Genomic DNA, 26,403 nt, shown 5'->3' with positions numbered 1-26,403 from the left:
CACAGATTGAAGGTTTTGGGCAAGAGATGCAGGGGGGAATATAAGGAAGAACTTTTTTACACAGTGAGTGGTAATGATCTGGAACTTGCCCACGAGGGTGGCGGAAGTGGAGACAATAAGCGACTTCAAGAGGAAATTGGATGGCCACTTGAAGGAAATAGATGTGCAGGGCTACGGGAATTGAGCAGGGGAGTGGGACTGACAGAATAGCTCCATGGAGAGCCGGCATGGACTTGATGGGCCGAATGGCCTCCTTCCGTGTTGTAAATAACTCTGATTCCCTAAGTCCAAGGGACACAGACTTGAACGGATATTGTGGACAAGTGGTTTAGCCATTCACTGCCAGATCTGGAAGGACCACATAAAGCACTATTGGGTCCTGCTCTTTTCTGCTAAAACTGTTCACTATTTCAGTATCGTCCTGGAATGCATAGATAACCCTCAGCTTCTTTAATACAGACTGTCTCCTCCACCCTCACCTCCAACAGTAAGTGCATGGACCTCATGGAATTTTTGTCACTAAGATTAAGACCTATGCCTCTGCTGCTTCCCACCCTTTGAACCCAAGACTAAACTTCCTCTGAGGTTCCCCCGCCCTCACCCTGAACTCGCATCTTTCTCTAGTTTCTCTCATATCTTCAATCATGCCCACTCTGAGCTCACCTTGTCCATGAGACCCACCTCTTGCTCCTTCAACCCTAATTCCATCAAACTACTGATCTCCCAACTGACCCTCTAATATTGCAGCTTTCCCTCAATACTGACCCTCCAACAGTGCAGTGACAGAGTAGGCTTAGGGCCTGGAGTGAGGCTCAACCCATCAATCTGCTGACAACTGAGTCAAACCATCACTTCACTGGACATGGATAGTTCCTCCCAATACCTGTCAGATCGGTACCAGAGGCCTGATAATTGGCCTCAGTGCCACAGGATGATGGATGGAAGTGCAGCCTGAGTGACCAATCTGGGATTGCTGAGGGAGAGAGGGAGAGAACATGTGTGTGTTTGTACATGTTAAATAAGATAGGAATGAGCTAGCTATGGTTAAATAGCCTTGCGACACTCTTCCCTGGTCTTTCACATGAAGTTTGGGAAAATGGAGGATGCCTGACTGTGAGCTCCCTGTGTGTGCCTTTCATTCTGTTGTGTTCTGTCCCATGTAGAACATTAACTGGTTGCGTACTCTGACCCTGCTCCAGATATTCCAATTATCCCAGACCTGGAGGAAGTGCAGGAGGAGGATCTTGCCATGCAGGTAGCCGCCCCACCCAGGTAAGCACTGGTTCAAAGGTTGGGTCACCCGACACAGGTACTCACTGATCCCACATCCTTTCCATCACCATGACCACTCCCTTCCATCTCCGTAACGTCTCTGCTGTGCTGCTGAAACCTTTCTTACCTCCAGATTCAACAATTCCAGTGCGATCCTGATGTCCTTCCACCTTTCACTCTACACAGACCTGAGCTAATCTAAAACTACTGCCCGTATCCTAACTTGCACGAAATCTCCACCCCTTTGTTCATTGACCTATATTGGCAACCAGTCTGACAACAGCTCAACTTTATAATTCTCTTCATTGTTTTCAGATCTCTTCATGGCTACCGCACCCCACCCCCCACAACCATTACCATCCCCAATTCTTTGTCATCTCCTCCGGGCCCACAACCCTCCAAGATCTGTTCTGTCTCTAACTCTGGCCTCTTGCTAATCCCCGATTTTATTCACTCCACCATTGGCGGCCATGCCTTCAGCTGCCTGGGCGCCAAGCTCTGGAATTCCCTCCCTGAACCACTTTGCATCTCCACCTCGCTCTGTTACTTTAAGGCATTCCTTACTCTGACCTCGCTTTTAGTTATCTTTCCTAATGACTCACTCCTGGGTATCTGTTATTCTATATATAAACCCCCCGAACCCCTCGATTAGATTCCAGTCTGTAACTCACTCCCGGGTATCTGTTATTCTATATATAAACCCCTCCCCCCGAACCCCTCGATTAGATTCCAGTCTGTAACTCACTCCCGGGTATCTGTTATTCTATATATAAACCCCCCGAACCCCTCGATTGGATCCCAGTCTGTAACTCACTCCCGGGTATCTGTTATTCTATATATAAACCCCCCTGAACCCCTCGATTAGATTCCGTCTGTAACTCACTCCCGGGTATCTGTTATTCTATATATAAACCCCCCGATTAGATCCCAGTCTGTAACTCACTCCCGGGTATCTGTTATTCTATATATAAACCCCCCTGAACCTCACGATTAGATTCCAGTCTGTAACTCACTCCCGGGTATCTGTTATTCTATATATAAACCCTCCCCCCGAACCCCTCGATTAGATTCCAGTCTGTAACTCACTCCCGGGTATCTGTTATTCTATATATAAACCCCCCCCAAACCCCTCGATTAGATTCCAGTCTGTAATTCACTCCCGGGTATCTGTTATTCTATATATAAACTCCCCCCACCCCCCGAACCACTCGATTAGATTCCAGTCTGTAATTCACTCCCGGGTATCTGTTATTCTATATATAAACCTCCCCAAACCCCTCAATTAGATTCCAGTCTGTAACTCTCTCCCGGTATCTGTTATTCTATATCTAAACCCCACCCGAACCCCTCGATTAGATTCCAGTCTGTAACTCACACCCAGGTATCTGTTATTCTATACATAAACCCCCCCGAACCCCTCGATTAGATTCCCGTCTGTAACTCACTCCCGGGTATCTGTTATTCTATATATAAACCCCCCCGAACCCCTCAATTAGATTCCAGTCTGTAACTCACACCTGGGTATCTGTAATTCTATATTTAAACCCCCGCTGAACCCCTCGATTAGATTCCAGTCTGTAACTCACTCCCGGGTATCTGTTATTCTATATATAAACCCCCCCTGAACCCCTCGATTAGATTCCAGTCTGTAACTCACTCCCGGGTATCTGTTATTCTATATATAAACCCCCCTGAACCCCTCGATTAGATTCCAGTCTGTAACTCACTCCCGGGTATCTGTTATTCTATATTTAAACCCCCCCTGAACCCCTCGATTAGATTCCAGTCTGTAACTCACTCCCGGGTATCTGTTATTCTATATATAAACCCCCCCTGAACCCCTCGATTAGATTCCAGTCTGTAACTCACTCCCAGGTATCTGTTATTCTATATTTAAACCCCCCCTGAACCCCTCGATTAGATTCCAGTCTGTAACTCACTCCCGGGTATCTGTTATTCTATATATAAACCCCCCGATTAGATTCTAGTCTGTAACTCACTCCCGGGTATCTGTTATTCTATATTTAAACCCCCCCCCCGAAGCCCTCGATTAGATTCCAGTCTGTAACTCACTCCCGGGTATCTGTTATTCTATATATAAACCCCCGAACCCCTCGATTAGATTCCAGTCTGTAACTCACTCCTGGGTATCTGTTATTCTGTATGTAAAACCCCTCGATTAGATTCCAGCCTGTGATCCAGTGTTAAGGGCAAGAGTCAGGGCAGGTGATGGTCAGATTTGGGATGGGGGTCAGTGGGGGTTTGTTCAGGGTGAATGGATACTGGAGTGATTGGGGTGGGGCAAGATTGGAATAGGGAGGCTGGGTCTATCAGTGTGAATGGGGAAGTGCAGTGGGAGTTGCTTCAGGGTGGGGATGAACGTCAGTGTTTATTGTGGTGGGGGGGGGTTCTCTGTCGGGTGGAGGTTGGTTCAGGATGAGGATGGGGAGGGTCTCTGTCTGTATTGGTCAGTAAAACATTTGATTTTTTTTTAAACTCTTCAGTTTATTAGTTAGAAAAATATTGGTGCTGGGAAAAAATGGCTGATTGAGTTACGTATCATCCAATTGGGTAACCAAGAGTTTGTTGCCTTTCCAATTGGCTGGCGAAGGGGGAAGCATTAAGTGAATGGACATGTTCAGCGACCAATGGAGGGAATGTGGGGGCGGTACACGTGGAGCTGGGAGTCATGTGATGAAACTTCCAGGAATACAGCCCACCAGAGTTGGTAACCCTAATTAGGGCAGAGACTCGGGTGGGTTTCTGTGGGGCGAGGGGGGTGGGTTTCGATGGGGTGGGATTGAGATGTGAGGCTGTAGTGAATTAGAATAAGGGAGGTATGTTGAAATGGGATTGGAATAAGAGACTGTGGTGGGATTAGTGTGCGATCGTGGCAGGGTTTGGTGCTGAAGAATATTATCTAAAAACTAGCAAGAAACCTTCCATCACTCCCAGCATTCCAAATCTGCACCAACTTTGGACAGCACATGTTGCACAGAGCTCAACAACACAGGTTAAACTGGGGAGTGGTAATTTAAAACAATGTTACACAGGGAACAATGTTAAACCCCTGCTCCTTTTCTCAGCATTCAGGTGAACCGAGTGATGACGTATCGAGACCTGGACAATGACTTAATGAAGTATGGAGCTTTCCAGACCCTGGTGAGTGTCAGTGCTGCTGGAGTGTGTAGGGAATGGAGTTGGGGTGAAGACTATTCCAATTCTCTCCTGGCCAGCCTCCCATCTTCAACCCTACATAAACTTGAGCTTACCAAAACCCTGCTACCCTTATCCTAACTCTCACCAAGTTCTGTTCACCCATCACCCCGTGCTTGCCGACCAATATTGACTCCCCACCCAGCAATGCTTCAGTTATAAAATTCTCATCCCTGTTCTCATGTCTGGCCTTGCCCTCATCTTAGTTCTGTAACCTCTTCTAGCTTTACTTCCCTCTGAGATCTCTGCGCTCCTGCAGTTCTGGCCTCTTGTGCATTCCCAATTTACTCACTCCACTATTGGCCGATGTGCCTTCAGCTGCCTGGGCCCTCAGCTCTGGTATTCCCTCCCGAGATTTCTTCAACTCTCTGCCTCTTTCTGGTCCTCTCCAATGCTCCTTAAATATTTCCTCTTTGACCAAGCTTTTGGTCATCTGTCCAAATATTTTCTTATGTGGTTCAGTGTCAAATTTTGTTTGATAACGCTCTTGTGAGGCACTTTGGGACGTTTTACTGCATCCGCAGTATTTTGCTTTTATTGTAAAGTCAAGGAGTTGTTCCGATGCACTGTTTCAATTCTGCTGTCTTTGCTGAACTTGAGGTACTTACCTGATTGTATTTGTGTTTGTAACAGGATGGAGATATTGACCTGAAGCTGCTGAGTCGTGTGTTATCAGCTGAACAGGAGGTCCGAGAGGTGAGAGTGAGTAGACAGGAAACATTAACACTGAAAATGCAGCAAATACACAGCAGGACTGTCAACAGCAGAGAGAGAGCATTGAGGTGGAAGGTCAGAACAGGAATTACACTGGCCAAACAGAGATTCAGACAGAGAGAGCACATGACCATCAAACACATGACCACTGGTGTCAATTCAGAGAGCACATCAAACAATCGACTGGAAAATAATCCCATATTCCTTTGGGAAAAGAGTAATTTCTTGAAGGTGCTGTCACTGGGGCATGGATTACAGGGAGCTTTACTCTGTATCTAACCCTTTTTTTTGTCTTTCTTATTTATTTTTTTTTATTTAGAGATGCACCACCGAGTCTGTGCCGACCAACAACCACCCATTTATACTAACGCTACAGTAATCCCATATTCCCTACCACCTACACTAGGGGTAATTTACAATGGCCAATTTACCTTATCACCTGCAAGTCTTTGGCTGTGGGAGGAAACCGGAGCACCCGACGAAAACCCACGCGGTCACAGGGAGAACTTGCAAACTCCGCACAAGCAGTACCCAGAATCGAACCCCGGTCGCTGGAGCTGTGAGGCTGCGGTGCTAACCACTGCGCCGCACTGTTTTTTTTCTAACACTTTTTTTTTTCTAAAATGGCCTTTATTCCCAAGGCCCCTTTTATACATTTTATAAAATAACTTTATTAAAATCAAATAAATAAAACAAAAACTCAAATTAAAATAGCATTCTCTGCATCGCTGATGCACTCCAGCTACTGCGGCGCTTGCCGGTCGCGGAATCCCTCAAGCGAATCAACAGACACCGCATGCTCCTTCTCCAGCCACACCCGGGAGCGAACGTAACCTCGAAAGAGGGGCAGGCAATCAGGGCAGTCGGACACCCCGATGAGGAGATCCTCCTCCCAGCCCACCCCCCCTCTCCACACCAGGTGCCCAATGATCAGGAGCGTGGGGCTGAAGTGCAAAAATAAAATTGAGGAGCAGCCCCTTCAAATACTCAAAGAGGTGCTGCAACCTCGCACACTCCATATATACATGGAACACAGACACGTCCAGCTGCAGAAAGTGAACCTTCTTAAAAGTCTATTGCACGGGACTGCCCTGTGCAACACCCTCCACCCCAGGTCCCCGATGTAAAGGGGGAAGACTCCCACATAAAGAGACCTTCACTGGGGTTTCCCCTCACTGCCAGCTGGCAACCCGGACCGCCAGGGCGTGTCCAGCCGGCTGACGAGGGCGAGGAAGTGGAGAATGTGCAGGAGCAGCGCGTACATGAAACCACTCCGCCCCGATTGGAATGGCATGGAGGGCATTTCCGAGAGGCGGCTCGGGTTGCGTGGGACTGGCTCCCGAAGGAGGGTTTCGGGGCCTGACTCCGATGAGCAGTTCCGGCCGAGCGGGGCTCCAGTTTGGCCGGGAGCACTCCACACTCCCGAGCCCCCTCGCCACCCGCAGTCCCGGGGGTTTCGGTTACTCCTCCACCCGCTGGTCCGTCCCCAGAGCTGGCCGGCCGGACAGCCGAGGCGCTCACCTCCGCCAGCGAAAGATGGCCTGACTGGAGGCGACCATGTTCCAGACTCGGAATAGATCCCAGTAAAAGACAGGCAACTCCCTCAGAGAGGCGCGGCTAACGGACTCCACCGGGAGCTGCGTTTCGTCTTGAAGGCAGTGACACTGGCGGAAAAAATACGTCGCCAGCGCACACCATCTGGGAGGATGCTCGACGTACAGGTATCTCTGCAGGGTCCGAAGGCGGAGAGTCGCAGCCTGGGTGTGGACGCACACCAGCGACTGGCCACCCTCCTCGATCAGGAGACTCAGGACCACGGCAGAGACCCAGTGTTTCCTCTTGCCCCAGAAGAAATCGACGAGTTTCTTCTGGATCTTGGTGACAAATGCAGGGGACGGGGCCAAAGTGACCAACCGGTACCACAGCATGGAGGCCACCAGTTTAAAACCTGGCTACCCGGCCGGAACCCGACGAGGCCCGACTACTGTGTCGGGTTCGGGTCGGGTTGGGTCTATATTCCGAGTCCAACATTCGGGCTCGGGTCGGGTCAGGCTGGACTGTGCTGCTTCCGGGAAGTCACGGGATCAGGCTTACCGATGATCCCCTACAACTCCAGCTGCAGGAATAGCCTGATGCCGGAACGAATGAAGGAGATTCGTATTGGATCGGGCGTGAGAAAAAAAAATTAAAGGACTTGGGGCCCGGGTATGGATTGGGTTGGCTGTGGTCACGTTGGGCCGGGTCGGGTTTTAATTTTCTACCCGAACCACGCTTTACACCAGTTGGTTTATGACCAGCGCTCGGCCCCTGTAGGAAAGCACTCGGAGCAGTCCTGTCCAGCGCCCCAGCCGAGCGGTGACTTTCGCCTCCCAACTCCTGCCAGTTTGCCGGCTAGGCTTCCTCAGCAGGACTAAGTTGGACTCCCAGATAGAGGAGGTGTGTGGTGCTGCACGCAGAAGGTGTCAACTCCTCTGGTAGGGGGTCCACCCGCCACTGACCCACCAGGAGTCCGGAACATTTCTCCCAATTGATCCTCGCGGAGGATGCGGCAGAAAAGGTCTGCTGGCAGTCGCGCATCCTCCGCAAGTCAACGGGATCTGTGACCGCGAGGTGCACGTCGTCGAAGTAAGCCAAGAGGACGACCCGCATGCCCGGCCCTGGCAGAGCCAATCCCGTCAACCTTCTGTGAATGGCTCCATTCAGATGGTATACAATTGGCCGGACATGGGGCATCCCTAGCGAACTCTTCTCCCAAAGCGAAGGGGCGCCGTCAAGGACCCGTTAACTTTAACCAGACACACTACAGCGGTGTATAAAAGTCAGAGCCGAGCCACAAAATGCGGCCCGAGTCCAAAAGCACGCAGGGTCCTGAAAAGATATTCATGATCCACCCTGTCGAACGCCTCCTCCTGATCGAAGGAGAGAAAGACGACCAACTGACCAGTCCTCTGGGAAAGATGGATCAGGTCCCGGACCAGGTGGATGTTGTCCTGGATGGATCGGCCCGGGACTGTGTAGGACTGGTCGGGGTGGAACAGGGAAACAGAGAGCCGCCGGGGTGACTATACAGGTAAACTTTTAATTTCAACAAAACATAGCATCAAACATCACAGGCAAGCAGGTTTGGGAAGAAGCTACCTGTTTGGTGAGTATCTGGTAAGTAATTATGGTCCATTCTAATCCTAACGTTTAAAATAGTAAAGGAACTAGTGGTAAGCTTAATAAAATATATATAAAAAAAGTACAATAAAATAAATAATTGAATAAAATGATTAAGTAGTCAATTGAAACACATTAAGGGTGGCAGGACAGGTGATGTGTCAGGGCTGCAGCATGTGGGAGCTCCTGGATGCCAGTGTGATCCAGGGCAAACACGTCTGCAGTAAGTGTTTGCGGCTCGAAGAGCTTCGGCTCAGAGTCATTGAACTGGAGTCCGAGCTGCAGACACTGCGGCACATCAGGGAGGGAGAAAGTTACCTGGACATTTTGTACCAGGAGGCGGTCACACCCCTTAGGATCGGGTCTTCTGATTTGGTCAGTAGTTAGGGACAGGAGAGTGTGGCTGCAGCTGAGGCAGGTAAGGTGACCCAGAGGGCAGGAGTGCAGGAACCTCAGCCTTTGTGATTGTTCAGCTTGTTTGGATGAGAGTGGGGGCTGCAGGGTGGATGAGCAACCTGATCATGGCACCATGGTACAGGAAGCCATTCATGTGGAGGGAGAAAAAAGGAATGTAGTGGTAGTGGGGAACAATATAGTTAGGGGGATTGACATTGTTCTCTGCAGCAAAGAGCGAGAGTCCAGACGGCTGTGTTGCCATGGTTTGGGACATCTACTCAGGGCTGGAGAAGAACTTACAGTGGGAGGGGGAGGATCCAGTCATCGTGATCCATGTAGGTACCAACGACATAGACAGGACAAGGAAAGATGTTCTGCATAGTCAGTATGAGGAGCTAGGCACCAAATTAAGCAGAACCTCAAAGGTAATAATCTCTGGATTATTACCTGAGCCACATGCAAATTGGCATCGGACAAATAAGATTAGAGAAATGAATGCGTGGCTAATGACTGGTGTGGTAGAAGTGGGTTCGGTTCATGGGGCACTGGCACCAGTACTGGGGAAAATTGGTGGCTGTACCGTTGGGACGGTCTACACCTGAACCATGCTCGGGCCGGTGTTCTAGCGAGCCACATAACTAGGGAAGTAGAGAGGGTTTTAAATTGAATAATGGGAGCAAGGGATCAAATTTGGGAAGATATAGTAAATCCAAATATAGTAGAGACAAGGCAAGAGAGAAAGGTATTACTATGGGAAATGATAAACAGACTGTGACAGGAAGTTTCAGAGCGTACAAATCTAAGAGCAAATCAACAGATAAGCTAGAGGGTACAAAAATAATAAAAAGGACAAAACTAAAGGCTCTGTATCTGAATGCACGTAGCATTCAAAACAAAACAGATGAACTGAGAGAGCAAATGGAAATAAATAATTCCGATCTGATAGCCATTACAGAGACATGGCTACAGGACAACGAAGATTGGGACCTGAATATTGAAGGGTACATGGCGTTTAGGAAGGACAGGAAGATAGGAAAAGGTGGAGGGATAGCTGAGTTAATTAATGATGGTATTATCGCAATAGAGAGGGATGACCTAAGTTCAGGAGACCAGGATGTAGAAGCAGTTTGGGTAGAGATGAGAAATCATAAAGGCAAGAAGTCACTTGTGGGAATGGTGTACTGGCCACCTAACATTAACCACACTGTAGGATGGGGTATAAAGGAAGAAATAATGGCAGCTTGTCAGAAAGGTACAGCGATAATTATGGGGGATTTTAACTGACATATAGACTGGAAAAATCAGATGGGCAGAGGTAGCCCAGCTGATGAGTACATAGAATGTTTTCGGGATAATTTCTTGGAACAATACGTTCTGGAGCCAACCAGAGAGCAGGTTATACTAGACCTGGTACTGTGCAACAAGATAGGATTAATTAATGACCCCATAGTTAAGACGCCCCTCGGTAGCAGCGATCATTGAATTTTACATTCAGTTTGAGGGGGAGAAGAGTGGGTCCAAGACTGGTATTTTCAACTTAAATAAGGGCAATTATGAGGGCATGAAAGCAGAGCTAGCTAAAGTGAACTGGCAAATCAGGTTAAGGGATAGATCAATAGAGATGCAGTGGCAGATGTTTAAGGGGATATTTCAAAATATACAGAATAGATACATTTCAGCGAGAAAGAAAAATTCCAAGGGTGGGACCCGCCCTCCGTGGTTAAATAAAACAGTTAAAGATAGTATCAAACTTAAAGAAACAGCCCATAATTGCGCAAAGATGGGAGGCAGGTCAGAAGATTGGACAGAATATAAAAAACAGCAAAGAATGACTAAAAGATTGATAAGGAAGGTAAAATTAGAGTACGAAAGAAAGCTTGCTAGAAATGTAAAGACAGATTGTAAGAATTTCAATAGATATTTTAAAAAGAGTTAATAAAATGAGTGTTGGTCCACTAGAAAGTGAGTCTGGGGAATTAATAATGGATAATACGGAGATGGCAGATGAATTGAACAGATATTTTGCATTGGTCTTCACTATTGAGGATACAAGTAACATCCCAGTATTAGCTGTAAGTCAGGAAATGGAAGGGAGGGAGGAACTCAAGGAAATTACAATCACCAGGGAAGTGATACTGAACAAATTGTTGGAGCTGTGGGCTGACAAGTCCCCGGGTCCTGATGGACTTCATCCCAGGCTGTTAAAAGAAGTGGCTAATTAGATAGTTGATGCGTTAGTTTTAATTTTCCAAAATTCCCTAGATTCGGGAAAGGTTCCACTAGACTGGAAAATAGTGAATGTAACTCCTTTATTCAAAAAGGGAGGGAGACAGAAAGCAGGAAACTACAGGCCAGTTAGCTTAACATCTGTCTTAGGGAAAATGTTAGAAGCTATTATTAAAGACATTATAGCAGGGCATTTAGAAAAAAATCAAGGTAATCAGGCAGAGTCAACATGGTTTTGTGAAAGTGAAATCGTGTTTAATCAATTTATTGGAGTTCTTTGAGGGAGTTACATGTGCTGTGGATAAAGGGGAATTGGTGGATGTATTGTACTTAGATTGCCAGAAGGCATTTGATAAGCTGCCACATCAAATGTTATTGCAGAAAATAAAAGTTCATGGTGTAAGGGGTAACATATTGGCATGGATAGAAAATTGGTTAGCTGACAGGAAACAGAGAGTAAGCATAAATGGGTCATTTTCTGGTTGGCAAGATCTGATGAGTGGTGTGTCACAGGGATCTGTGCTGGGGCTTCAACTTTTACAATTTATATAAATGACTTAGATGAAGGGACCGAAGGGTATGGTTACTAAATTTGCTGATGACACAAAGATAGGTAGAAAAGTAACTTGTGAAGAGGACATAAGGGGGTTACAAAGGCATACAGATAGATTAATTGAGTGGAGAAAGACCTGGCAAATGGAGTATAATGTGGGAAAATGCGAAGTTGTCCATTTTGGCAGGAAGAATAAAAAAGCATATTATCTAAATGTTGAGAGATTGCAGAGCTCTGAGATGCAGAGGAATTTGGGTTCCTAGTGCATGAAGAAGAGGCGACCACGTTCCAGACTCTGAATAGATCCCGGTAAAAGACAGGCAACTCCCTCAGAGAGGTGCGACTAACATTCTCCACCGGGAGCTGCGTGTCGTCTTGAAGGCAGTGCCCCTGGTGGAAAAAATATGTCGCCAGCGCACCCCATTTGGAGGACGCTCAACGTACAAGTATCTCTGCAGCATCCGAAGGAGAAGAGTCGTAGTCTGGGTGTGGACGCACACCAGTGACTGGCCGCCCTCCTCAATCGGGAGACACAGGACGGCGACAGAGATCCACTGTTTCCTCTTGTCCTAGGAGTAATCGACGAGCTTCTTCTGAATCTTGGTGGCAATGCAGGGGGCGGGGCCAAAGTGACCAACTGGTGCTGCAGCATGGAGGCCACCAGTTGGTTTATGACCAGCGCTCAGCCCCTGTAGGAAAGCACTCGGTGCAGTCCTGTCCAGCGCCCTAGCCGAGCGGTGACTTTTGCCTCCAACTCCTGTCAGTTTGCCGGCCAGGCTTCCTCAGCGGGGCTAAGGTGGACTCCCAGATAGAGGGGGTGCATGGTGCTCCACGCAAAAGGTGTTAACTCCTCTGTCAGGGAGTCCACCCGCCACTGACCCACCAGGAGTCCGGAACATTTCTCCCAATTGATCCTTGCGGAGGACGTGGCCGAAAAGGTCTGCTGGCAGTCGCGCATCCTCCGCAAGTCAACAGGATCTGTGACCGTGAGGAGCACATCGTCGGCGCAAGCTGAGAGGACGACCCACATGGCCGGCTTGCGCAGAGCCAATCCCGTCAACCTCCTGTGAAGCAGGCACAGGAAGGGCACCACGCAGATGGTATACAATTGGCCGGACATGGGGCATCCCTGACGCACTCCTCTCCCAAAGCGAAGGGGCTCCATCAAGGACCCGTTAACTTTGACCAGACACTCTACAGCGGCGTATAAAAGTTGGACAGACGCCACAACATGCTGCCCGTGTCCGAAGGCGCACAGAGTCCCGAAAAGGTATTCGTTATCCACCCTGTTGAACGCCTTCTCCTGATCGAGGGAGAGAAAGACCGACAGACCAGTACTCTGGGAAAGATGGATCAGGTCCTGGACCAGGTGGATGTTCTCCTGGATGGACCAGCCCGGGACCGTGTAGCACTGGTCAGGGTGGATCATGAGGGCCAGCACGGAGCCCAGGCGGGTGGACATAGCCCGGGCAAAGATCTTATAATCCGTGCTGAGGAGGGAGACCGGACGCCAGTTTTTAAGCAGGCGGAGATCGCCTCTCTTTGGCAACAGGACGATGACCGCCCTGCGCCACAAGAGAGGCATCTCCCCGGTCGCAGGCTTTCCCCAGGACCTGCGTGTAATCACGCCCCTGGACGTCCCAGAACGCCCTGAGGAACTTCACGGTCAACCCGTCCAGCCCCGGGCAATTGCCCCTCGAGAGCTGGTGGAAGGCGCCGGTCAGATCCGCCAACGTGAGTGGAGACTCCATTCCTTTGTCGCCCTCTGGGCTGATCTTCGGCAGGTCCTCCCACAAAGCTCTGCGCGCATCCTCGCTGGACTGATCCGGAGAGAACAACGCACTGTAATAAGTACAGACCAGGAGGCCCATTCCCTCCAGATCCGTGATGGAGGATCCGTCGTCGGCCAGCAGCTCAACGAGCTGCTTACTGGCCCCCCGCCATTTTTCCAGCGAGTAGAAGAAAGGTGAGGCGCGGTCCAAATCTTCCAGGATCTGGATCCGCGTCCTCACGTACGCGCCTTGGGACCCTATGAACTGCAAGTCCCTCAGCGTGCCCTTCTTCTCTTTGTACGCCTGCCACAGGGCCAGGTCCACGATGGCATGACCGAGGCGGGACTCCAAGTCGAGCACCTCCCTCTCAAGACGCCCGATCTCGGCTTCCCGCCTCTTGGTCGACCCCTTCGCGTACTCCTGACAGAAGACGCGGATGTGAGTTTTGCCCACGTCCCACCGTAGCCTCAAGGAGGGGAAGCCCCCCTGCTTTCTTCTCCAGTCGGCCCAGAATAGACAGAACGAGTCCTGAAATCGCTCGTCCTCCAGCAGCCGGTTGTTAAAGTGCAGGTACGCGGACCCCGCCCACGTGCAGAGTGGAGTGAACCCCGCCCACACTAGGCGGTGGTCCGAGCACGGCACCAGCCGCATGGAGGCCGCCGAGACGCGGGAGACGTACGCCTGCGAAAAGTAGAGGCGGTCGATTCGCGACCCTCCTCCTCCAGACCTCCACGTGAAGGCGCTGGAGTCGGGATGGAGATTCCGCCAGACGTCCACCAAGTTAAGGGAGCTGATCAGTCCCCTCAAATTCTCCATTGATGCTGGGCCACGCTGGGGACCGGAGCGATCCCCCACCTCGAAGGTGCAGTTAAAATCCCCCCCGAGAATGATGCACTCGCCGCTATCGATGGAGCTCAAGAGAGCGGACACTTCTTCAAAGAAGCGCGCTTGCAACGCGCCGGGCCTCGGTGCGTACACGTTCACAAAGTGGAGCGGCACCCTACCCAGGCGAACGGCAAGGTGGAGCAAGCGGCCCGGCACTGGCTCCTTGACCCCCAAGATCTCCGGCTGAAAAGTCAGGGCCAACAAGATAGCCACCCCACTAGAAATAGGGGTGAGGTGACTCATGTAGACCCCACCCTGCCACTCCAGGAGCCAGATGGCTTCGTCTCCCGGAACGGTGTGGGTTTCCTGCACAAAGCTCACCGCGTATCTCCCTTCCCTTAGGACTGAGAAATTGTGAAATCTGCGGTGAGACACCCTGCTGCCGTTGATGTTGAGGCTGGCGATGGTTATCTTCATGTCAAAGGTACTTAAAACCCGTCACCAACACCTCACTGTGAGGAGGGAGTGGAAGTGCACCTGGCCCTCCACTCCCCCAGCAACCCATTGAGGAACACATTAAAACGGCGCCTCTCAACCAGTTTCACGCCTGCGCCCTTGCCCACTTTCTTGAGGACGGCATGGGTGGACCGGATGATCAGCGCCAGATTCGTCCAACGGCCGAGGGCCAGCTGAACTTTATTGCGGCAACCCCTGCAAGCCGCGAGGAAATCCCAAAGTTCCGCCGTGGGGATGAGAGGAGACTCGGTGGGAGGTACGAGGGACTCCACCACCTCACTGGGGATGGAATCAAGGTCATCCTCCGTGCCCCACACCGAATCCCCATCCTCCTCTGGGTCGTCACCGCCAGCGGCCGACACATCCACCACACACTGTGGGGCCGACGTCCCGGCCAACCAGCTGGTCCTGCCTCCGTCACGATCCCACCCCCAGGATCTATGGCGGAGGAGTCCTCTCTGGGTTCTATTGTGAAACTGGAGCCTGTGGGTACCAGCAGTCCAGGACCCCCCTCCACCTCCGTCCCCAGGCCAATGAGTGGTCCAGGGGAGACAGAAGTTCCCGACTCCGGAAATCCAGCCGGAGCCGAGACCGGAGGCGGAGAGAGGAGGCCATCTCCCGCTCCGCCAGCACCCACAGGCCCAGCAACAGGAACATCATTTTCAATTGCAATCGGGTCGGGTGTCTCCTGGTCAGTGGAGGACTCCGGCAGGGAAGGCCGACCCTTTGGGGCCCCACACTCCCCTCCACTCAGGGCACCCGACCCAGTGGCAGTGGCAGAATGAGCGGCGTCCCCAGGCTCCCCCACCGCAGGCAGGGCTCCACTTACTCCTTCAGGAGGGGCCGTATGTACAGGGGCTTCCCCCTCCCCTCCATCCTGAGGAATAGGGAGCTCCTGCCCAGACCTTGTAGCCTTGGTGGTGACGGTAGGGGAAACTTGGGGACCCGAAACAGGAGACAGCTCCCCTCCAACAGATGGGCCCCGTATCTCAGGGCCCTGTTTTACCTCTGTGGAGGGGTGCCTTCTCCTCTTTTTTCCAGTTGGGTGCGAAGGTTCAGAGACCTCCATGTCACCAAAGGCCTCTGCCTCTGCACTCTCTTTTTTTATTCACCCTGGGCCTGAGCCCAGCCCTGGGGCAAGTTGACTCCCCGAGATCGGGCTTTGTGCTGAGCTCAGACTCGGGTTGTGTCAATATGTCCAGGGGACGCGCCTCTCGATGTTTATTTTTCCTCTGCGCCTTCCTTCCACTTGGACGGGCACCCCCCTCCCTGCCGGAGGCCGTGAAAACCATAGCCTCCGGTACCGACTGAATGGCATCTGGTGGAGGTGTAGGGGGGGGTGGGAGGAGGTGCAGCGGTGCCACCCTGGGCCGCCGAGTTGGCAGCTGGGAGGTTGGGGCAGTTCTTACGAATATGCCCCACCCCCTGCAGACATGGCACCGCACCCTGTCCAAGGTGCAGAAGATGCGGTAGACCGTCCCCTGGAACTCTACATTGAAGTGGCCCTCTGTAACCTCCTCCCGCGCCAGCTGCATGAATAACTGGCGACGGATGGAGTACACGTGTCGGAGGCTGTTCTCCCGAAGACCGAGCGGGACTGGGGTGAGCCCCGTCTTTACCTCCCCCAGATGGTGCAGGTGGGGAAGGAGGAGCTCACCAGGAATGAAGGGCGGGACATTAGATAGAATGAGCCTTTGCGCAGTGGGGGGTCCACTGGCAGAAAGGTCCCGCCCACGGTGAGCCCCTTGTTCAGAGCCAGGGACACCGCCCACTCGGTCTTCAGGAAAAACACTGCCTTCCCGTACATTTTAGAGGCTGCTACAATGGCCGAAGGGCCGACAACCTTGGCCATTGCTTTCACACATGCCTCTATCGTCATGTTCGGGTGGACGTAGCTCTTGACCCCATGCTTCGATGTTATTAATGCAAACGGTGACGGGGCAACAGGTGCAGCTGCAGCAGCATACGTGCGAGAAGGCCCCGCCACCAGTGCAGAGGGACTTGCCATGGGGTCACAGAGCCACGCCCACCCTTAAGAAGTAAACTGACAGCTTTTAAACGAAAGCAATATGATGGGAGGGGTGGGGGGTAGAGGGGAATAGAGGTACAAAGGACAAGGAGAGGAGAGGATAGGATAGACAGCTGAGTGATGGGAGGGAGAGATGAGCTGTGAGGATGTTTCTGTGGTTTGGTAGTTGGAGCACCTTACTTCAGCATTCACAGTCCTGTCTTCCAGTTTGGGGAGGGTACTTCGCCCGGGTCAGCTAGAGCCGCCCGGTTCTCTCCTCTCCGCTGTTCTGTGAAGACTTTCTTCACCCGGGCAACTCCAGCCGTCCCGAGCCACACAGTTGGGGGTGTGGAGGGAGCCCCTTTTGTGCAGGATGGAAGATAAACACAGGAGCAATACAGGGGCTCCCTATAGAATTTGGCAGCCCCACCCCTGGATCTTTCGGTGCCTTCTCCCTCCCCCAACAGTCCAAACAACAAACAGTTCTCTGGTGCTCCAACACCCACCTCTCCAAAATTACTTGTAGTTCTCCTTTGTCCTTGTAAAAGTACAACAGTTGAAGCAGTAAATACAGCTCTCTCCTCTCTGCAGTTCCTGCTCCCACAGCTTGCTCAGGTGCAGCTGGTTCAACTAATCGCACACAGGAAGTGCTCCAAATTGCCCAGCCAATCCCAGTGCTGTACCTGTCCTGGGAGTGTTTGATGGGACAGTGTAGAGGGAGCTTTACTCTGTATCTAACCCCCGTTTTTTTTTTAAGGGGGCCTTTATTCCTCAGGCCCCCTTCATATACACACTTATATTTTTAAAATAACTTTATTAAAACCAGATAAATAAACAAAAAAACTCAAATTAAAATGCCATTCTCGGCGTCGACGATGCACTCCAGTCCCTGCGGTGCCCACCGGTCGCGGAAGGCCTCAAGCGTACCGGCGGACACCGCATGCTCCTTTTCCAGGGACACCCGGGCGCGAACGTAACCGCGGAAGAGGGGCAGGCAATCGGGGAGGACGGATCCCCCGACGGCCCGCAACCTGGACCTGTGAATTGCCACCTTGGCCAGGCCCAGGAGCAGACCGACGAGGAGATCCTCCTCCCGGCCCGAGCCCCTCCACACCGGGTGCCCAAAGATCAGGAGCGTGGGACTGAAGTGCAGCCAGAATTTGAGGAGCAGCCCCTTCAGATACTCAAATAGGGGCTGCAACCTCGCACACTCCATATAAATGTGGAACACGGACTCGTCCAGGCCGCAGAAAGTACAGCTGGCCTGGGAGTCCGTGAACCTACTTAAAAGCCTATTGCACGGGACTGCTCTGTGCAGCACCCTCCACCCCAGGTCCCCGATGTAAAGGGGGAAGACTCCCGCGTAGAGAGACCTCCATCGGGGTTTCCCCTCGCCGCCAGATGGCAACGCGGACCGCCAGGGCGTGTCCGGCCGGCTGACGAGGGCGAGGAAGTGGAGAGTGTGCAGGAGCAGCCCGTACAGGAAACCCCTCCGCGCCGATTGGAATGGCACGGAGGGCATTTCCGAGAGGCGGCTCGGGTTGTGCGGGACCAGCTCCCGAGGAGGGTTTCGGGGCCTGGGTCCGATGAGCAGTTCCGGCCAAGCGGGGGTCAGCTCGGCCGGGATCGCTCCGCACTCCCGAGCCCCCTCGCCACCCGCAGTGAGAGGCGTCCCGGGGGTTTCGGCTACTCCTCCGCCCGCCGGACCGTCCCCGGAGTCGGCCGCCCGGACAGCCGAGGCGCTCTCCTCCGCCGGCGGGGGAGCGCTCTGACTGGAGGCGACCATGTTCCAGACTCGGAAAAGATCCCGGTAAAAGACAGGCAACTCCCTCAGAGAGGCGCGGCTAACGGAATCCACCGGGAGCTGCGTGTCGTCTTGAAGGCAGTGACACTGGCGGAAAAAATACGTCGCCAGCGCACACCATCTGGGAGGACGCTCGACGTACAGGTATCTCTGCAGGGTCAGAAGGCGGAGAGTCGCAGCCTGGGTGCGGACGCACACCAGCGACTGACCGCCCTCCTCGATCGGGAGACTCAGGACCGCGGCAGAGACCCAGTGTTTCCTCTTGCCCCAGAAGAAATCGACGAGTTTCTTCTGGATCTTGGTGGCAAATACAGGGGGCAGGGCCAAAGTGACCAACCGGTACCACAGCATGGAGGCCACCAGTTGGTTTATGACCAACGCTCGGCCCCTGTAGGAAAGCACTCGGAGCAGTCCTGTCCAGCGCCCCAGCCGAGCGGTGACTTTCGCCTCCAACTCCTGCCAGTTTGCCGGCCAGGCTTCCTCAGCGGGGCTAAGGTGGACTCCCAGATAGAGGAGGTGTGTGGTGCTCCACGCAAAAGGTGTCATCTCCTCCGGCAGGGAGTCCACCCGCCACTGACCAACCAGGAGTCCGGAACATTTCTCCCAATTGATCCTCGCGGAGGACGCGGCAGAAAAGGTCTGCTGGCAGTCGCGCATCCTCCGCAAGTCAACGGGATCTGTGATTGCGAGGAGCACGTCGTCGGCGTAAGCCGAGAGGACGACCCGCATGGCCGGCTCGCGCAGAGCCAATCCCGTCAACCTCCTGCGAAGCAGGCACAGGAAGGGCTCCACGCAGATGGTATACAATTGGCCGGACATGGGGCACCCCTGACGCACTCCTCTCCCAAATCGAAGGGGCGCCGTCAAGGACCCGTTAACTTTGACTAGACACTCTGGGGCGGCGTATAAAATTCGGACCCGGGCCACGAAATGCGGCCCGAGTCCGAAAGCGCGCAGAGTCCCGAAAAGGTAATCGTGATCCACCCTGTCGAACGCCTTCTCCTGATCGAGGGAGAGAAAGGCGACTGACTGACCAGTCCTCTGGGAAAGATGGATCAGGTCCCGGACCAGGTGGATGTTGTCCTGGATGGACCGGCCCGGGACCGTGTAGGACTGGTCGGGGTGGATCATGTGGGCCAGCACGGAGCCCAGGCGGGTAGACATAGCCCGGGCAAAGATCTTATAATCCGTGCTGAGGAGGGAGACCGGACGCCAGTTTTTAAGCAGGCGGAGATCGCCCCTCTTCGGCAGCAGGACGATGACCGCCCTGCGCCACGAGAGGGGCATCTCCCCGGTCGCCAGGCTTTCCCCCAGGACCCGCGCGTAATCGTCCCCCAGGACGTCCCAGAACGCCCTGAGGAACTCCACGGTCAACCCATCCAGCCCTGGGGATTTGCCCCTCGAGAGCTGGTGGAGGGCGCCAGTCAGCTCCGCCAACGTGAGCGGAGCCTCCAATCCTTCGGCGCCCTCCGGGCTGACCTGCGGCAGGTCCTCCCACAAAACTCTGCGCGCATCCTCGCTGGACGGATCCGGACAGAACAACGCACTGTAATACGTCCGGACCAGGAGGCCCATTCCCTCCGGATCCGTGATGGAGGATCCGTCGTCGGCCAGCAGCTCGGCGAGCTGCTTACGGACCCCCCGCCATTTTTCCAGAGAGTAGAAGAAGGGTGAGGCGCGTTCCAAATCTTCCAGGATCTGGATCCGCGACCTCACGTACGCGCCTCGGGACCCTATGAGCTGCAGGTTCCTCAGCGCGCCCTTCTTCTCTTTGTACGCCTGCCACAGGGCCGGGTCCGCGACGGCATGACCGAGGCGGGATTCCAAGTCGAGCACCTCCCTCTCAAGGCGCCCGATCTCGGCTTCCCGCCTCTTGGTCGACCCCTTCGCGTACTCCTGACAGAAGACGCGGATGTGAGTCTTGCCCACATCCCACCATAGCCTCAAGGAGGGGAAGCCCCCCTGCTTCCTTCTCCAGTCGGCCCAGAATCGACAGAACGAGTCCCGAAATCGCACGTCCTCCAGCAGCCGGTTGTTAAAGTGCCAGTACGCGGACCCCGCCCGCGTGCGGAGCGGAGTAAACTCCGCCCACACCAGGCGGCGGTCCGAGCACGGCACCAGCCGCATGGAGGCCGCCGAAACGCGGGAGACGTACGCCTGCGAAATGTAGAGGCGGTCGATTCGCGACCCCCCTCCTCCAGACCTCCACGTGAAGGCGCTGGAGTCGGGATGGAGATTCCGCCAGACGTCCACCAAGTTAAGGGAGCTGATCAGTCCCCTCAACCTCTCCACCGACGCTTGGCCGCGCTGGGGACCGGAGCGATCCCCCACCTCGAGGGTGCAGTTAAAATCCCCCCCGAGGATGATGCACTCGCCGCTATCGATGGAGCTCAAGAGAGCGGACACTTCTTCAAAGAAGCGCGCTTGCAACGCGCCGGGCCTGGGCGCGTACACGTTCACAAAGTGGAGCGGCACGCTACCCAGGCGAACGGCGAGGTGGAGCAAGCGGCCCGGCACTAGCTCCTTGACCCCCAAGATCTCCGGCTGAAAAGTCGGGGCCAACAAGATAGCCACCCCACTAGAAATAGGGGTGAGGTGACTCATGTAGACCCCACCCTGCCACTCCAGGAGCCAGGTGGCTTCGTCTCCCGGAACGGTGTGGGTTTCCTGCAGAAAGCTCACCGCGTATCTCCCTTCCCTAAGGACTGAGAGATTGTGAAATCTGCGGTGAGCCCCTCTGCTGCCGTTGATGTTGAGGCTGGCTATGGTTATCTTCATGTCAAAGGTACTTAAAACCCGTCACCAACACCTCACTGTGAGGAGGGAGTGGAAGTGCACCTGGCCCTCCACTCCCCCAGCAACCCATTGAGGAACACATTAAAACGGCGCCTCTCAACCAGTTTCACGTCCGCGCGCTTGCCCGCTATCTTAAGGGCGGCACGGACGGACTGGATGATCAGCGCCAGATTCGACCAACGGTCGAGGGCCAGCTGAACTTTATTGCGGCAACCCCTGCAAGCCGCGAGGAAATCCCGGAGTTCCGCCATGGGGATGAGAGGAGATTCGGTGGGAGGCACGAAGGACTCCATCACCTCACTGGCGATGGAATCAAGATCATCCTCCGTGCCCCGCACTGAATCCCCATCCTCCTCCGGGTCGTCACCGCCAGCGGCCGACACATCCACCACACACTGTGGGGCGGACGTCCCGGCCGCGCCAGCTGGTCCCGCCTCCGTCACGATCCCACCCCCTGGATCGATGGCGGAGGAGTCCTCTCTGGGTTCTATTGTGAAACTGGAGCCTGTAGGCACCAGCGGTTCAGGACCCCCCTCCACCTCCATCCCCAGGCCAATGAGTGGTCCAGGGGAGACAGAAGTTCCGGACTCCGGGAAACCAGCCGGAGCCGAGACTGGAGGCGGCGAGAGGAGGCCATCTCCCGCTCCGCCAGCACCCACAGGCCCAGCAGATGGGGCAGCATTCTCAGTTATAACTGGGTCGGGTGTCTCCTGGTTGGTGGTGGACTCCGGCTGGGAGGCCCGACCCTCTGGGGCCTCGCCCTCCCCTTCATTCAGGGCACCCGACCCAGTAGCAGTGGCGGAATGGGCGGTTTCCCCATGCTCCCCCACCACAAGCAGGGCCCCACTTACTCCTTCAGGAGGGGCCTCACGTACCGGGGCCATCCCCTCCCCTCCATCCTGAGGAATAGGGAGCACCTGCCCGGACTTTGCAGCCTTGGTGGTGGCGGTAGGGGGCACCTGAGGACCAGAAACAGGAGGCAGCTCCCCTCCAACAGATGGGCCCTGCACCTCAGGGCCCTGTGTTATTTCTGTGGAGGGGTGCCTTCTCCTCTTTTTCGCACTTGGGCGCGGAGACTCAGAGACCTCCATGTCATCAGAGGCCTCCGCCTCCGCACCCTTTTTTCCTTTTTTAGTCACCCTGGGCCTGAGCCCAGCCCTGGGACAGGTGGATTCCATGGGAATGAGCTTTGGGCTGAGCTCAGGCTCGGGTTGAGTCAAAGTGTCCAGGGGACGCGCCTCACGATGTTTCTTTTTTCCCCGCGTCTTCCTTCCGCTCGGACGGACGCTCCCCTCCCCGCCAGAGGCTGTGAAAACCACAGCCTCCGGAACCGACTGAGCGGTGTCTGTTGGATGTGCGGGGGGAGTGGGAGGAGGTGCTGTGGAACCACTCTGGGCCGCCGAGGTGGAGCTGGCGGCCGGGAGGTTGGGGCAGTTCTTACGAACATGCCCCACCCCCTTGCAGACGTGGCACCGCGCCCCGTCCGAGGTCCAAAAGACGCGGTAGGCCGTCCCCTGGAACTCCACATTAAATTGGCCCTCCGTGTCCTCTTCCCGCGCCAGCTGCATAAATAACTGGCGGCGGAAGGAGTAGACATGTTGGAGGCTGTGCTCCCGAAGACCAAGCCGGACTGGGGTGATCCCCGACCTCACCTCCCCCAGATGGTGCAGGTGGGGGAGGAGGAGCTCACTGGGAATGAAGGGTGGGACGTTGGACAACATTATCCGATGCGCAGTGGCCCCCAGAGGGTCCACTGGCAGGAAGGTCCCCCCCACAGTGAGCCCTTTACTCAGGGCCAGGGACACCGCCCGCTCGGTCTTCAAAAAGAACACAGCCTTCCCATACATCTTTGAGGCCGCAACAATGGCCGAGGGGCCGACAACCACGGCCATTGCCTTAACGCAGGCCTCAATAGACATGTTGGGGTGGGGATAGCTCTTCACCCCATGGCTGCATGTCAATAATTTAAAGGGTGACGGGGCCACGTGGGCAGCCACAGAAGCTGCAGCTGCGTAGGTAGTAGAGGGCCCCGCCACCGGTGATGAAGGGCTTGCCATGGGTCCAAGAGCTAAACCCACCCCAAATTGTGGACTTGCACACTAAATAACAGATTCACAGAAAAATTTGAAAAGACAAACAAACAAACAACAGGTTAGTGGAGAGGCTGAGGTAAGAGAGGAGAGGCAAAGGCAGGCTGGAAGGGATGACTTGCTTTCTGGAGGTGGTGCTCACAGTACACTTAAAACAAACAGTCTTTGAAGTTGGTCTTCCGGTCTTCTGGTTGGGGGAGTCGTCTTCACCTGGGTCAGCTGAAGCTGCCCAGGCACTATCTATCCCCTTCCGGCTGTTTAGCTGGGCAGCTTCAGCTGACCCAGGCTTGGCAATTGGGGTGGGGAGGGAGCTTCCCTGTGTGCTTGTGCAGCAGCACAGATTCCTGTTGAATTGGCAGCCCCACCCCTTGTTGTTCCAGCCACTTGTTCCTCCCCCAACAGTCCAAAGTAAATTACTGGTGTTCAGCACCCACCTCCAGACAAAGCCTTGTTTCCAAAAAATGTCCCTTTCTTCTCTTTAATGGAGACTGTTGTTGGAGTTTTCCTCTGCTTGTTGGTAGCTGCTCTCCCTTGCTCAGTGCAGCTCCTCTCTCCACCTCTGCAACCTCCAACTGCCACCAGCACTCTCAGCTGCACCTCGTTGAGGCTCCCAAATCAGAGAGCAGCCAATCCCAGTGCTGTACCTGTCCTGGGAGTGTTTGATGGGACAGTGGAAGCGTAGATTGATAGGTTTGATCAGTACAGAATTCACTTCCAAGTATTTCTGGAATATTGATTCTTGTTCTGTCCTGTTTTGTCTTTGAGCAGGAGGATGAATGCTGGGGTTGGGATCATCTGTTCACTGAGGTGTCCTCGGAACTGCAAACTGAATCTGAGGATGGTGCCGGGCAGGATGAGGAGGAAGCCAAGCTGCTTTCTGCACAGGCCTGATTGGAACACGAATCTCACTGTTAGTTTTTCATCCCATTGTTGCTGTTGTTTTGATCAGATGTTTGCTCTGGATATTAATGTTAGCATGCAGAACATGTAAAATAGAATATGATTTTATATCTTTATATTTCCATGTTGGTCTTTATTATCTGGGTGACAATGAGTGATGGAGCTGGCTACGTGTGTGTGTACGTGACTGTGTGTGTCTATATGACTGTGTGTGTGTGTCTGTGTGTGTGTCTACGTGACTGACTGTGTGTGTCTACGTGACTGTGTGTGTGTCTACGTGACTGACTGTGTGTGTGTCTACGTGACTGTGTGTGTCTACATGAGTGTGTGTGTGTCTACATGAGTGTGTGTGTGTCTACGTGACTGTGTGTGTATACATGAGTGTGTGTGTGTGTGTGTCTACGTGACTGACTGTGTGTGTCTACGTGACTGTGTGTGTGTGTCTACGTGACTGTGTGTGTATACATGAGTGTGTGTGTGTCTACATGAGTGTGTGTGTGTCTACGTGACTGTGTGTTGTATAGAGCACCAGAGAGTCATGGAAACTTTATGGCACAGAAAGAGGTCACTTGGCCCATCATGTCCGCGCTGCCCAAGAAATGAGCCACCCAGCCGAATCCCACTTCCAGCATTTGGCACTTCAGGTGCACGTCCATACACCATTGTAAATAAGTTGAGGGTTTCTGCCTCTACTACCTTTTCAGGCAGTGAATTCCAGACCGCTACCACCCTCTGGTTGAAAAACCTTTTCCTCATCTCCCCTCTAATCCTTCTACCAATCACCTTAAACCTATGCCCCCTAGTCACTGACCTCTCTGCTAAGGTAAACAGGCCCTTCACATCCGCTCTATCCAGGCCCCTCTCAATTTTGTACATCACAATTAAATCTCCCCTCAGCCTCCTCTGTTCCAAGGAGAACAACCCCAGTCTGTCTAAAACAAAAACAAGAAATGCTGGATTCACTCAGCAGGTCTGGCAGCATCTGTGGAAAGAGAAGCAGAGTTAACGTTTCGGGTCAGTGACCCTTCTTCGGAACTCCAATCTTTCCTCAAAGCTGCATTTTTCCAACCCTGGTAAAATCCTTGTAAATCTCCTCTGTACCCTCTCTAGTGCAATTACATCCTTTCTGTAAGAGGTAAGAGGTGACCAGTACACAAGTTGTGGCCTAACTAATGATTTATAGAGTCCCAGGTAAACCTCCGTGCTCTTATATTCTATACCTTGACTAATAAAGGAAAGGATTCTTACCTTCTGGGAGCGGACCAGACCTGCGGGGAGAATGCCGAGAGAGGAACGGATAAATAGAATCACAGAATCACAGAATAATACAGTGCAAAAGAGGCTCTTCGGCCCATCGAGTCTGCACCGATGCATTAAAACACCTGACCTGTCTACCTAATCCCATTTGCCAGCACTTGGCCCATAGCCTTGAATGTTATGACATGCCAAGTGCTCATACAGGTACTTTTTAAAGGATGTGAAGCAACCTGCATCTACCACCCTCCCAGGCAGGGCATTCCAGACCGTCACCACCCTCTGGGTAAAAAAGTTCTTCCTCAAATCCTTCTTAAACTTCCTGCCCCTCACCTTCAACTTGTGTCCCCTTCAACTAAGGGGAAAAGCTGCTCCCTATCCACCCTGTCCATGCCCCTCATAATCTTGTACACTTCGATCAGGTCACCCCTCAGTCTTCTCTGCTCCAGCGAAAACAACCCAAGCCTATCCAACCTCTCTTCATAGCTTAAATGTTCCATCCCAGGCACCATCCTGGTGAATCGCCTCTGCACCCCCTCCAGTGCAATCACATCCTTCCTATAATGAAGCAACCAGAATTGCACACAGTACTCCAGCTGTGGCCTTACCAAAGTTCTGTACAACTCCAACATGACCTCGAAAATAAAAGCAAAATACTGCGGATGCTGGAAATCTGAAACAAAAACAAGAAATGCTGGAATCACTCAGCAGGTCTGGCAGCATCTGCTTCTCTTTCCACAGAAATTCCAGCATTTCTTGTTTTTGTTCCAACATGACCTCCCTGCTTTTGTAATCTATGCCTCGATTGATAAAGGCAAGTGTCCCATATGCCTTTTTCACCACCCTATTAACCTGCCCTTCTGCCTTCAGAGATCTATGGACAAACACGCCAAGGTCCCTTT

General features: G+C 53.2%; 1 protein-coding gene across 1 annotated transcript in view; it reads left to right on the top strand.

Annotated features, from left to right (window-relative positions):
* LOC137374039 (Intraflagellar transport protein 43 homolog) overlaps positions 1 to 24,363 on the top strand; it is a 138,938-nt gene extending 114,575 nt beyond the window's left edge. Inside the window, exons 6-9 of the mRNA XM_068039823.1 lie at positions 1,200 to 1,272; positions 4,359 to 4,434; positions 5,122 to 5,184; positions 24,116 to 24,363. Of these exons, the coding sequence (XP_067895924.1) occupies positions 1,200 to 1,272; positions 4,359 to 4,434; positions 5,122 to 5,184; positions 24,116 to 24,238 (335 nt within the window). The 3' untranslated portion in view covers positions 24,239 to 24,363. The remainder of the gene's footprint in view (positions 1 to 1,199; positions 1,273 to 4,358; positions 4,435 to 5,121; positions 5,185 to 24,115) is intronic.
* Positions 24,364 to 26,403: the final 2,040 nt, after the last annotated feature.

This window comes from Heterodontus francisci, chromosome 9 (genome assembly GCF_036365525.1).
Source record: "Heterodontus francisci isolate sHetFra1 chromosome 9, sHetFra1.hap1, whole genome shotgun sequence".
Lineage (NCBI taxonomy): Eukaryota > Metazoa > Chordata > Chondrichthyes > Heterodontiformes > Heterodontidae > Heterodontus > Heterodontus francisci.
Note: the sequence above shows the minus strand (reverse complement) of the source record. Positions and strands in the feature narration are given on the sequence as shown.